Raw genomic sequence first — 13,754 nt, 5'->3', positions numbered from 1 at the left:
AACACAACACCTGCCACAGAGGTGTGGTCTAAATAAAATGCTGAGCCTACATGTCTACACTTCCCTATGACTTTTCTTGACTAATTCTTAGTGGGTGAAAAAAAGACTCTGCTGGCTGAAAATGGAAAATAAGAAGGGAAGGATGATCGATCAGCCAAGGTGGTTCATTTCCTGCCTCAAGTGTTTAAGTCCATTTCAAGTGGAGCCAGAGAACCCCTGGCCTCAGGTACTGGGAGCCCCGTGACCAGCAGCATCCTTCAGGCCTCACTTTTCTGCCCCTAAATAAGGATTCCTGGAAGGACAAGTTGGGGGTAGGGGGGATTTAGGGCTGCAGTGGAGAAAGGGGAGAGAGAATCAACCTAATGCAAAGAGAGCCTTTTCCAAGAGGAGGATTACCTGGCTGGGAGCGGACCCCTGCCTGCCTCCTTTTCTCCAAGACTGACCGACTCTATAAAGAAATAGCTAATGAGATGGATGAAACTGGAGCCCATTATACAGAGCGAAGTAAGCCAGAAAGATAAAGACCATTACAGTATACTAACACATATATATGGAATTTAGAAAGATGGTAATGATAACCTTATATGTAAACCAGAAAAAGAGACACAGATGTACAGAACAGAATTTTGGACTCTGTGGGAGGAGGCGAGGGGGGGATGTTTTGAGAGAACAGCATCAAAACATGTATATTATCTAGGGTGAAACAGATCACCAGCCTAGGTGGATGCATGAGACAAGTGCTCGGGCCTGGTGCACTGGGAAGACCCAGAGGGATCGGGTGGAGAGGGAGGTGGGAGGGGGTATCGGGATGGGGAATACATGTAACTCCATGGCTGATTCATGTGAATGTATGGCAAAAACCACTACAATATTGTAAAGTAATTAGCCTCCAACTAATAAAAATAAATGGAAAAAAAAGTAAAAGAAATAGCTGTAGCCAATTACATCCAGCCTTCAGAGTAAACTATGAGAAAGATCCTCCAGCCAAGCATCCCTCTGTGGACGTGAGGCTCCCCTGAGCTGTGCTGATGCATCCAGTTCTTCACCTGAGAGCCCCAAGGCTGTGGTTGGTGTCACCCCACCCAGCCCACAGAAAGCCGCCCCTACCACGGCGTCCACAACATGGGGACAGGCGGTCACGCCACCCTACTGCCATCCGCCTGCGTTTCTGTTTCTCCTTTGAGGCTCGTGATCTCTGAGGGGCCTGCAGGCCGGCCAGACACCTCCACCCGCACCGCACAAGGAGCAAGCGGAGAAGCGGAGGCTGCGGGGCCCAGCAACGTCCCTCCCCCGAGGGGAAAACAGGGTCACACGTGGCTTTCCCCAGAGCAGGGGAGGGGCTACGTTCTGCCTTCCCCTCCCCAGACTCCTCGGGGCTCGAGGAATGATTTGTCAGGAAGAAAATATCTGTTTGTTCAATCCAATTTCAAAAATTTGTGCTCCAATGAAAGCGTAGGTCTCTTCTTTAAAGAAACCTATTTTTATTTTTTCTTTTAAATTAAAAGGGAACAGAATGAGCATTGCAGGAACTGATGGAGTAAGATCCCAGGTCACAGTTCAGCCTCTCCCACTTACAGCTGCGTGACCTCATGCCTCTGCGCTGGAAACTCTTTGCATGAAATACAAGACCAACAAGAATACCTAACTTGCAGGGATATGAAAGTGAAAATGTTAGCCGCTCAGTCATGTCTGACTCTCTGTGACCTCATGGACTGTGCCCGCCAGGCTCTGCTGTCTGTGGGATTCTCCAAGGCAAGATATTGGAGAGGGTCACCATTCCCTTCTCCAGGGGATCATCCTGACCCAGGGATCGAACCCAGTTCTCCTGCACTGCCGGCAGATTCTTTACCATGAGATACCAGGGGAGCTGGGAACATGGTGAACATTAAATACAAAGATATTTGTAGAGCATGTGAATGATACCTGATGTTCTATTACTGATATATGTTTAACTATTATCACATCTTTTTCTTTAACATCTATATTTTGAATGACCAAGCAGTAATGTCTTACCATTTGATAATTGATGCTAGCCCATGTATTCCTCTGGGGCTTCCCAGGTGGCACTAGTGGTAAATAGCCCACCTGTCAATGCAAGAGATGGAGGAGACATGGGTTCGATCCCTGGGTTGGGAAGATCCCTTGGAGGACAGCATGGCAACTACTCAAGTATTCTTGCCTGGAGAATTCCATGGATAGAGAAGCCTAGTGGCTTACAGTCCATGGGGTCACAAAGAGTCAGACATGACTGAAGCGACTTGTCTTCTTCTTTTTTTTTTTTAATTAATTTATTTTTTATTGAAGGATAATTGCTTTATAAAACATCGCTGTTTTCTGTCAAACCTTATTAAAAATACTTTGAACCTGATTTATTAGACCCTTAAGAAAAATGAATCTAGAGATAATCTCCATCTGACTATTGTTACATCTATATTTTTGATACTATCATGCTATTTATACACTCACGTGTATCTCCATGCATGCTGGATATGTGATTTTTGTCTCATTATTGCAATCCACATAGTGGCATGTGAAACACAATGGCCTGTCCTGACATAGACTCACCCTTCAGTAGGCGCTCACTCCTCTTCTGAGTCTATTGATTTTCTCTTCTTAAATTAGCCTGGTAGTCTCTCTTTTTTTATTCTAAAGAACTCCAATAAAGCATAAAAAAAATTTGCTTAAGAGCCAGTAGCAGTAAGATCATATAATTTATACAAATTTACTTTCAATTTTTTTTTCTTGTGATTTGTCTCCAATCTGAAATCTGAAATCTGAATTTGTTTTCAGGACTGGAAGGGGGAGAAGATAGAGATATTAATTATAACAGCTAATACATATAGAATTTCACTGTGTTGATGTCTCTTTAAGGATTTTATATGGAATATTTCATGTCACCTTTCCATCAGACCTAGGAAATAGGAACTATTATACATGGAGGAAAACAGAGAAGAGAGAGAAAATAACACTGCACAGCCCATAAACCTCATGCTATATCATCCATGTTCTATTCACCTTCTTTATGATTTAAAGACTTTGCAGGCTGTTTTGCATATGCCATTTCATCTTCATACCAACACTGAGAATATCGTCTTTCCAAAATCTTTGCTTGTCTGTTGACATTACTGTGTAGAGATTGGGTATGTGGCCTCTGGAGCAGGTTGTTGTGTGGACATCTTGCTGTAGTACATGCAATAGTTTACAGATGGGAAAGAAATGTAATAGAGGAATCCAATGTACTTAACGGTAACAGACTGTAACCACTATCTTTCAGAACTGAACCTATTAATAGTTTGTTTTCTCCCTTTCTCTTAATTTTATTCTTTATGTATCTTGAGCCACACATGCATGAAACTGTTTTCAATTCTCTGCCTACTCCACTAACTAATCAGCCTCACCTTCAAAGTTTTCCATACTCTTCGTTCATTAGATCCCAGTGCCATTTCTTCCCAAAGTAAGACAGCGTCTGAAATGAGGTTCTTTTTGAGAAACCTGTTTGGATTAATGCAGAACTAGGCTCACCCTTATCTTCTGCCTAAAAGTAATTGTGAAAATAGACTTCTCCCGTCTGCTGCTATTCAGCTCAAATCTGTCTCAGCAACTGCTAAGAAGCTAAAAGGAAGGATTCCAATCAGACAATGGCATAGATTCACATATTTCAGACCCATTTTCTTATGAGTCCTTATCATGAAACTACCACTGTCTACTGAAACCTACATCATAAGTAAAATGTACGCATAGCACCTGGACTCTGCATACATTAGCAACTGCTGTGGAAGGAAAACAAGAAAACTAAAATTCCTCTTCTTGCTATGCCCGAGCCCTCTGAAACAGTAGATACTAGCATACATAGCTAACGAGAACTTGAAATGTGACTATTTCACCTTGAGAAATGCTGTAACTGAATTACATGCCAGGTTTTGAAGAATAGTGTGGAAAAAAGTGCAAACTACTTCATTAATATTTTATACTGATATCATGTTGAAATGGTCATATTTGGGCTATGCTGGGTTAATAAAATACATTTTTAAAATTAAACACAGCAGTTTCTTTTGACTTTATCAATGTAGTTATTAGGAAGTTTTGATTACACAGTTGGCTGTCACTTCTGGATCACGTTATGTTTCTAGCAAACTGCGCTGATCTAAATACTGAAGAGTTAGTCACCCAGTTGTGTCTGACTCTTTGCAATCCCATGGACTGCAGCCTGCCAGGCCCATCTGTTTGTGGAATTCTCCAGGCAAGAATACTGGAGTGGATAGCCATTTCTTTCTCCAGAGGGTCTTCCCAACCCAGGGATTGAACCTGGGTCTCCCACATTTCAGGCAGATTCCTCACCATCTGAGTCACCAGGAGAGCCTCTAAATATTGAGGACCTGGAGTTTTTCTTGGGCAGGCATGTCAAGTTGAACAGCCCCGAGCCCCTGCCTGAGTTGAGAACATGCATTATTGAATGCATCTAGGGTTTTTTTTGTTGTTTTCAAACCCTTTTATGTTTCTCATCTAAATATACATAACTGCACATACAGAAACAGGACATCTTTGTAAAGACTAGAAGAGACAATCGGGACAATAACCAATAATGAGGGAAGATTAGAAAAGATATAGACATTTAGGTGCAAACTCAAGGATAAATGAGGAAGAGGGAAACACGGCATCTCCAGAAGGAGACGGTCCAAGTCCTCATCCTTGAAAGAAGTCAGCTTGATGCTGCTCTCCTGTTGAAGAGGATCGGCTTTAAGTAGATCTGGCTGGCCTCCCACTTCATCATGCGTTCGCTTTACTAAATACATAGTTATATCCTTTTTCTCTAAAAAGTACCATGTGACTCTAGAAAAGATACACAAATTTAAGTGCCATTGTTCAAGTTAAATGCTGCCACTTGGAGCTGTAATGTAAATTTTTCAACACTAGCAAATGCTCACTGCAGAGATTCGGTGGTGTTACTGTTAGTAGCACTATTAAGAGGACTCCTCAAGCAATTTCTGGAACAAAATAACCAGAATGTTGGGGAAGCAGAAATTATACTCATTTTATTTTTGAAAATTATCTCAGTCCACATTGCTGAAATTAATTTATCTTTTCCAGATATGCCATATCTACACATTTATAAGAATCAGATCTTTGATTTTTTTTAAGATCCAGTTATCCAACATCAATGACAAACTGTGTTGTACTTTTGGATTTGTTTCATAAAATAATTATATCAAACTTAATTCCCTTTGAAAGGTTACAACCCAAGCATTGAGAAAAGCAAAATTTAAGCATAAATTTAATAATCTATGATACAGAAGAGATTGGTCATTTAAAAAGCTCTGTGATAGAGTTGGGATTTAATAAATTGATGACAAGATAAGAAAAGATTATGAGCTGAATGTTATGTCAACTTTAACCTTCTGAGGTTTACAAGTTGGGAAATTAGTAAAGACCCTCCAATTAAGAAGGAAATGCTTGGGAGATATGAGGAAAATGGAAACTGGCATAATTGCTGTTAACATTTACTTTTTCATTTTCTTGTTTATAATAACTCCTCATCGGATACCTAGCACATTTCTATTCATCAACTAGATGTTGGGATGGGGGATTAAATACAGCATTAAGGGCACATGGCTATGGATTAGGGTAACTTATAAGGTACAGAGAAAGCAAAGATATAGTCACAAAGTTTTTATGACTGTAAATGATCTCCTGGAAGTTTAAAAACTCACTGAGGAAATACTGTTAAGACATAGGTTAAAATATAAAATACCAATGAAATAAATGCTAAAGACAAAGGGACTTGTGTTTTCTTATAGCAATTCAAAGTAAATAGCCTCCAACTAATAAAAATAAATGAAAAAAATATATATATATAAAATAAAATAAAATCGCTAAGCTCAAAAAAAATAAAAAAATAAAAACGAGTTGTGATGGTTTTTTAAAAAGTGACTAAAATTTGGACTTAAGTGTGAACCTGACAACTAAGTAAAATTCATGGCTCTAAGGGAGATGAAAGGGAAAACTTTGTAACAGGAAAAAATGAATGCTTGGATTTCTGGTGGTGAACTGGTAAGGGACTCTTCAGGAAGAAACCTTGCCCGGTAGCATTTGCTGGTTTCCCGTGTCACCTTGGGGGGAGGGCAAGGGGGTGAGAGGAATGCAGCTCCTGGGAGATGCATGCAACTGGCCTTGGGGGAGTCAACCCAAGCAAAGCATCGTGTGATGGAGAAAAAGGCACAACATCCGTGTCTCAGACACTAACAAGCAAATTCCAGGAGACAGTGAAGGACAGGGAAGTCTGGCATGCTGCAGTCCAGTGGTCTGCAAACAATCAGACATGACCGAACGACTGAACAAATGGGACACTAAGAGATGTCAGTGGACAAGTCAGTTAAGACACGGGAAGGTAGCCTCAGGGCAGCTCTTTGAAGAGGTTGCGCTTAGTTCTTACTGAGTCACTGCGGTGGTCCGACTGGGAGAGGAATGGGTGATGATGGAGACGTGGGTTTTTTTTTTGGGTGTGGGGAGTGGGATTAAGGAGGAGAATGTAGGGTGGAGGCAGACATTCTAGACGTGGAGTCATTTAAGCGACATGAAGCAGGTCTGGCTGAGAAGGAGAAAAGTGCCCGGGATGGGAAAGTTGGAGAGTGAATGGTGACGCATGAAAGGCTGACGAGGAAGAGTGGTGAGCAGGGGAAAACAGAGATTCTAATGCTTCACAGAGTTAACGGGGAGTCCAGAGACACAAGGAGAGACAGAAGGAAGAAAGTGCACATTTAGGACACCCACATGGCAGCGTCCTCACATGCGGTCACTGAGCCGAGGGAAATCAATGGAAAGACGAGGGTGGAGATTCTGGATTTTGAGGGCATCAGCCTTTCGACAATAGAAGATAGAAAATATTAGCAGCCAAGGAAAAAAGAAGTGAGAGATAATAGATCTGAGGAAATGCAAAGAAATGAGCATTTCAGGAAGAACGATGGATGGGGTATAAGATGCCCTTGACAGGAATTTCTCTAGGACACAGCGATGGTTTGAAAATGGTGTATCTGAATCTCAACCACTATCAGTTGGAATATCTTAAACAAGTTATTTTCCCATCTAGCCCCGAAGTGTCTCATTTGTAAAGGAATTATTCAATAAAATACCTACTATGACATTTAAACAGGAATGCCTCGCTCATAATAAGTAACCACCGTGTACCAGTTAGAAGCTGCAGTTATTGTGGCATCAGTAGTAAGAACACTAGTGATGTTAGCAGTAATAGTGGCAGCAGTAGTAGCATGCTGCTTGTTTAGTTGCTCAGTTGTGCCTGACTCTCTTTGTGACCTCATGGACAAGAGCCCACCAGGCTCCTCTGTCCATGGGATTATCCAGGCAAGAACACTGGAATGGGTTGCTATTTCCTTCTCCAGGGACTCTTCCCCACTCAGGGGTCAAACCACCACCTCCTGCACTGGCAGGCAGATTCCTTACTGTGGAGCCACCGGGGAGGCCCCAATACACTACTACTAAGATAATTGACATCATCAGAAACATCTCATGAGACTGCCACACTTTACAGAGATAAAGAACAAAATAGAAAAGTATTCATTATGGAATATAACTCAGCTATAAAAAAGAATGTATTCGAGTCAGTTCTAGTAAGGTGGATGAAACTATACCCTATTATATAGAGTGAAAGAGAAACACCAATACAGTATATTAATGCATATATATATATGTATATATATACATATATATGGAATTTAGAAAGATGGTATCAATGATCTTATATATAAGGCAGCAAAAGAGACACAGATGTAAAGAACAGACTTTTGGACTCTGTGGGAGAAGGCAAAGGTGGGATGATTTGAGAGAACAGCACTGAAACATGTATATTACCAGATGTAAAATAGTTGACCAGTGCAAGTTCAATGCATGAAGCAAGGAACTTAAAGCCAGTGCTCTGGGAATACCCAGAGGGATGGGGTGGGGAGGGGGGTTCAGGATGGGGGCACATGTGCACCCATGGGCGATTCACGTCAATGTATGGCAAAGACCACCACAATACTATAAAGAAATTAGCCTCCAATTAAAACAAGTAAGTTAATTAAAATAGAGAAAAGTATTCATTAAATAGCATACACTAAAACATAAACATACTGATGGAAACAATGCACTTTGATATGATGACTTAAAGCTGTGAATTTGCCTGCTTACACATACAGATTAAAAGTCAGACATGGTTCTTGTAATAAACTCTAATGGAAAAAGAATGAAAATATATAGATATATACAAATAGATATAACTGAATCCCTTTGCCGTACACCAGAAACTAATATGATGTTTTATATCAAACACACTTCAATTCTAAAAAGGCAGTCATAAATTTGAGTTTTAACTCATCATGTACTATTTTTGGAAACTTTGGAAAATTAAAATTGTGATTCTTCATCTGTGAAATGAGCATGAATATTCATTATTTCACTGAGGTCTTATGAGAATTCAGTGATTTGATTCAGGTAAAACACTCTACACACTTCCTGAATTACATTAAGGCATCAATAAATCTAAGCTAGGTGGGTTACTGTCCATGGGGTTGCAAAGAGTCAGACACAACTGAGCATACACACAAATGTAAGCTACACTATTATTTTCTACACCATAAGTTGAGTTTCTCTTAGAAAACTCAAAACCTAAGACCAAAAGTATGTTCTTTACAAAAGTTACTGGATCAGGAAAATAATGTCACAGAAAAGGCTGAAAATCCAAGGTTTCTAAAAAGAAACTGAGTCCAACCTTGCACCAAACCATGAAGAGGAATACTTGGATTAGAGCATTCCTTTATGGTCTGTTTCCAAAGACCAAGAGTGTTGAAACAGCCTTTCTGTGATATAATTTAAATATCAAGGAACATCTGCCATTTTTAATGAGAAAAAGACAAAAGAAAGAAACTTCAAAGAAGATCAAAAGGAAAAAAAAAATGTGTGTACTAAATCTTAGAATGCACTAAATCTTAGAAAGCTATGAAGTTAAGTGATAAAAATGTGCAGAATTCCACAGAATTTCAGAAATAGGATGAAGAAAAATCTTGGTATTTAAGGAACCCATCTGTATTTGCTACTGAATTTACAGGGTCCAGTCATGGTGTTTTCTTGATGAGGGCAAAAAAGGAGAGTGAAAAGCCTGGCTTAAAACTCAGCATTCAAAAAACTAAATGGCATCATGGCCATTTAGTATCATCCGGTACCATCACTTCATGGAAAACAGAAAGGGAAAAGTGGGAGCAGTGACAAATTTTATTTTGGCGGGATTCAAAATCACTGCATACCGTGACTGCAGCCATGAAATTAGAAGACACTTGATCTTTGGAAGGAAAGCTATAACAAACTTAGACATGTAAATCCATGGCTGATTCATGTCAATGTATGGCAAAAACCACTGCAATCTTGTAAAGTAATTAGCCTCCAACTAATAAAAATAAATGAAAAAAAATTCTACCATTAAAAAAAAGCTTATTAAAAAGCAAAGATCTCACTTTGCTGACAAAGATCTGTATAGTCAAACTTATGCTTTTTCCAATAGCCATGTGCAGATGTGAGAGTTGGACCATAGCGAAGGCTGAGCGTCAGAGAATTGATGCTTTTGAACTGTGGTTTTGGAGAAGACTCTTGGGAGTCCCTTGAACTGCAAGGAGATCCAACGAGTCAATCCTAAAGGAAATCAACTCTAATATTCAATGGAAGGATTGATGCCACAGCTCCAATACTTGGTCACCTGATGCAAAGAACTGACTTATTGGAAAAGACACTGATGCTGGGAAAGATTGAGGGCAGGAGGAGAAGGGGGCTACAGAGATGAGACAGTTGGATGATGTCACCAACCCAGTGGGCATAAGTTTGAGCAAACTCTAGGAGACAGTGTAGGACAGGGAAGCCTGACATGCTGCAGTCCACACAGAGAGTCAAACCTGACTTAGCAAATGAACAACAATGTGGTTTCTTAGGTAACTTATAATGTTGCTATTGGGAACAGAACAAACTGACATAGAAAGACCCAGCATGTCATATCCTGCTTTTGCTAAGTGGAAATTTTCCTGACGTCAGTTCCAAAGCCACTTGCTCAATCCAGGTGTGAACGCATCACACCCTCCCCGCCCGGGCACCTACCTCTGCAGAACGGGGCCGGGAAGTCCCAGGAGGCCCCATTCCCCGGGCTGACTATGCAAGTCAGGATGGCGTGGCCCTCCAAGACATAGCCTGAGAGACAGCTGTACCGGATCTTGTCTCCTATGTTGAATCGTGTCCCGTGGAGGACTCCCTTCAGGATTTCCCCAGGATTTCCACATGTGTGACTGGGTAAAACTGTTGGGAAGAAAAAAAAAAAAGCAGAGAGAAAGAAACATAAGTTAAAGGAAGATTTTCTACTGACATCAGTCTATATCACAAAACATAAACCTCATTTGAACTACTTAAGTTAACAAATCTATCTTAATTTTGCCTAAAATACAAGTAGCAAAATGGATTCATGTTGTGTAAAGTCTACAATTTTGTTCTCCTGTAAAAATATGTGTGCATGCATGCACACTCAGTTGTGTCTGATTCTGTGCAACCCCATGGACTGTAGTCTACCAGATTCCTCTGTCCATGGGATTCGCCAGGCAAGAATACTGGAGTGGGTTGTCATTTTCTTCTCCTAAATTTATATTTATTATACACACACACACACACACACACATATAATGCATAATTAAGTGGATTTTGTTAAGAGGAGAAAATACAGTTCTGCTTAGATTCAATGTTCTATATGATGTCTAGATCATTTTCCTAATAATGAGATTTTAAGTCCTATAGAATCAGCAATTAGATAATATAGTGGAATATAGACAGCTGAAAAAGTGGTAACAGAAGCACATGAACGGATATGCATGCTATATTTTTCCTTATTCCTCCAGACCAGCACTGCTTGATACACACCAGTAATAAAGGTTCTATCAATGTTTGATGGATAAATAACTGAATTAAAGAATAAATTAAAAATCTCATTTGCTAATCTATCAGACTTTCATAACCATTGTACCAGTGCTATATTCAAGGCCATCTGTAAGGCTCTATGCATTTAGAGCGTCTGATTCACAACAAAGTTTTAAGTGTAGGTTCTGACAAAGCAAATACTGTCTTCATTTGCATTTCAACAAGGCAGCCTTGGTTCTAGTCTTTCCTGGCCTCCTCACTTTTCACACTGACAGCACTCTCTGTTTAATTCAACTGCCTTCCAACCAAATGGACATGATGCTGTTTCATACTCATAGGACATAATTTTGAACTTGACTGATACACCATTAAGTTGAATAGACAAAGTGGAGAATTGTTGGCTATTGTTGCCATATTTCTGGTAATATTTAGCATATCATCTGTAAATTAGCTGTTATGATGTAGAATTCAAATAAGAAAAGGATCCTACTATTTAAAAAATAAATGATTTACAAATAAAAAATATTTCCAAATGAACAAAACTGTTCTGTTTCTGTATCTTTTTTTTTTTTTTTGCATTGGTATAGGAGTATACTTTGCTATATATGTAAAATACAGAGAAGTTTTTATTTTTTCTTTGTTTTTAAACTCAGAGATAAATAGACCTTTCCCAGTGAATGGGGAGGGAATTTCATTTTTTCAAAGATTAATTTTATTTTTATATAATTTAAATACATATGAACTAAGCTATACAGAAACACAAAACAAATGCCATAGTTTACATGTTTAATGTTATTGACATATTTGTGAAATTACAATTTATGTAGTCAAAGTTTGCACACATCTAGTTTCTAGAAAATAATTTCTGAAAATAGTCTACAAAAACCTGTTTGATAACATAATAGAAAATAATTCAGTATAATCTATAAGCATCTTTGTTGTCTTTTATAAAAAAGAAATTCTGTTTTTAAGTCCACATTCACTATCCCAAAAGCAATAAGTCTATTTTTAAAATGTTGTTTAAAAACAATTTTAACTCTGGAATTTGTCTGTGACTTTCAAAGGCAGAAAATTTCCAATTCTATCTTGGAGAATCACTTTATTTTATGCCCTGGGATATCTGTCAGTCAACCTAAGCTAGGGTTGTTATAATCAGAGACAGTTGTGAGACACGGGCTGGCTGAAACTGTATCATCAATGGGGAGAGAAAAGGAAAGGGGGTTTGGGAGATATATAAACATGAATACTTTTGGCATTTTTCTTCCCTGTTCAGAATGAGAATTTTGATTTCAACCGATCTTATTTTAGGAAGAAAAAGTATTAACATTTTAATGTGAATAGTGTCAACCAGTGAATAGAAATTATTAAGGATGATTTAAAACATTTACTTCTAGTTGCAAACAAACACAGAAATGAAAACATGCCCATAATATTACAAAAGCATCAGTTGTTTCATTAAAACATTACAAAAATATCTTAAATTGTGAAAAATAGACACACATTATAATAGGTCTACACCAAGATACACAACTCAGACATGCAGACAATGCCAAGATATGAAAATCCAGCGGCTAGAAAAAACTAATTTAAAATAAATAAATTCAACTCTGTTGTCATTCCTGCCAATTTCATTTGAACTAATTTTTAAGCCAGTTTCCCTGAAGATACTGAAATGTCTCTGGTGTCTCCCAGAGCAATGAGGACACATTAAGTATTTAGTAAATGTTACCAAGCTGACTTGGCCCTCCATTTAGTTTGCTTTAATCATTCCTTGAAGTCATGTGCATGTTCTCGCAGATGCTTCAAGAAGGGCATTCCTACTAGGGCGGTGGGAAGGGGCACCTAGTGCAGACACTTGTTGATGTGAAAGAACGCTGAAAGGAGCACTTGGCATGGCTCTTTCCTCTTGTGGCAGGCTTCCATCCATCAGACCCCATGGAGCCAAGTCTGCACACCCGGGGCCTGAAACCTAGACTGTCATTCCGCTCGTGGAAATCCCCTCTATGATACTTCTGCTTTGGCGAGTACAAATGGTCACAAGTCAGTGACTTTGTGAGGCTTTCACATTAAGCCTTAGACCCAAGCATTTCAATCATTAAATGGATGCCATATCAAATCCCTTTTCGGAAGACACATAGAAACTTGCAACCAAAAATACAGTATTCATATTTATCACGAAACAGGAAAAAAGGTGAAGAGGAGCCTGCAATTCACCAGGCACGGCAGCATTTTTAGCAGGATGTGCACGATTAATGAAATTTCATTAGGGGTGTTCATATGGAACTGGGCCCCCTAGGGTGTATGTCAGACAATTTGTTTACACTCTATTTTTCCAGGAGTCTCACTGGAGCTTAGGGAAATAAAACTCCAAATACCACCTGAAACACAACCCTGGAAATAAAAACCAACGGTATGTGATGTGTTTGTCCACAGACTGTTTGCCCTGAACTCCCTCCTGCAACCTTCGGGAAGGAGTAGAACCACCTGATTATACTCATATTCAGGAACACTTTTAAAAGTCAGATGTTCAAGTCTTGAAACCTGTCATTTACTCTCTGGACCGACTCTCTAAGCCATGGCCATTTGGTGGGACACGAAGGTGCAGAGAGAGCAGATATTACCAAGAGCAAGGAGGGATCGTCAGGTAGCAGGATCAAGCATTTAATGCCACCCACTACCAAGCTCTCCTTGTCCACATGATGAACGACAACGTGGGGGACATGCTGTGAAAATATTCTATTATTCCTGAAAAGTTACAGGATCTGGATGAGAAGAACTCAAAGAGGAGTGCGTTTTAAGTAGACTTTAACGTGGAAAGC

General features: G+C 39.5%; 1 protein-coding gene across 1 annotated transcript in view; it reads right to left on the bottom strand.

The window, feature by feature from the left end:
• Positions 1-13,754, bottom strand: part of CSMD1 (CUB and Sushi multiple domains 1) — a 1,985,846-nt gene that overhangs the window by 1,002,265 nt on the left and 969,827 nt on the right. Inside the window, exon 4 of the mRNA XM_070460176.1 lies at positions 10,132-10,326. Coding sequence (XP_070316277.1) covers positions 10,132-10,326 — 195 coding nt within the window. The remainder of the gene's footprint in view (positions 1-10,131; positions 10,327-13,754) is intronic.

Source organism: Odocoileus virginianus, chromosome 32 (genome assembly GCF_023699985.2).
Source record: "Odocoileus virginianus isolate 20LAN1187 ecotype Illinois chromosome 32, Ovbor_1.2, whole genome shotgun sequence".
Lineage (NCBI taxonomy): Eukaryota > Metazoa > Chordata > Mammalia > Artiodactyla > Cervidae > Odocoileus > Odocoileus virginianus.
The sequence above is the reverse complement of the archived record's forward strand: the minus strand, read 5'-3'. Positions and strand labels throughout refer to the sequence as shown.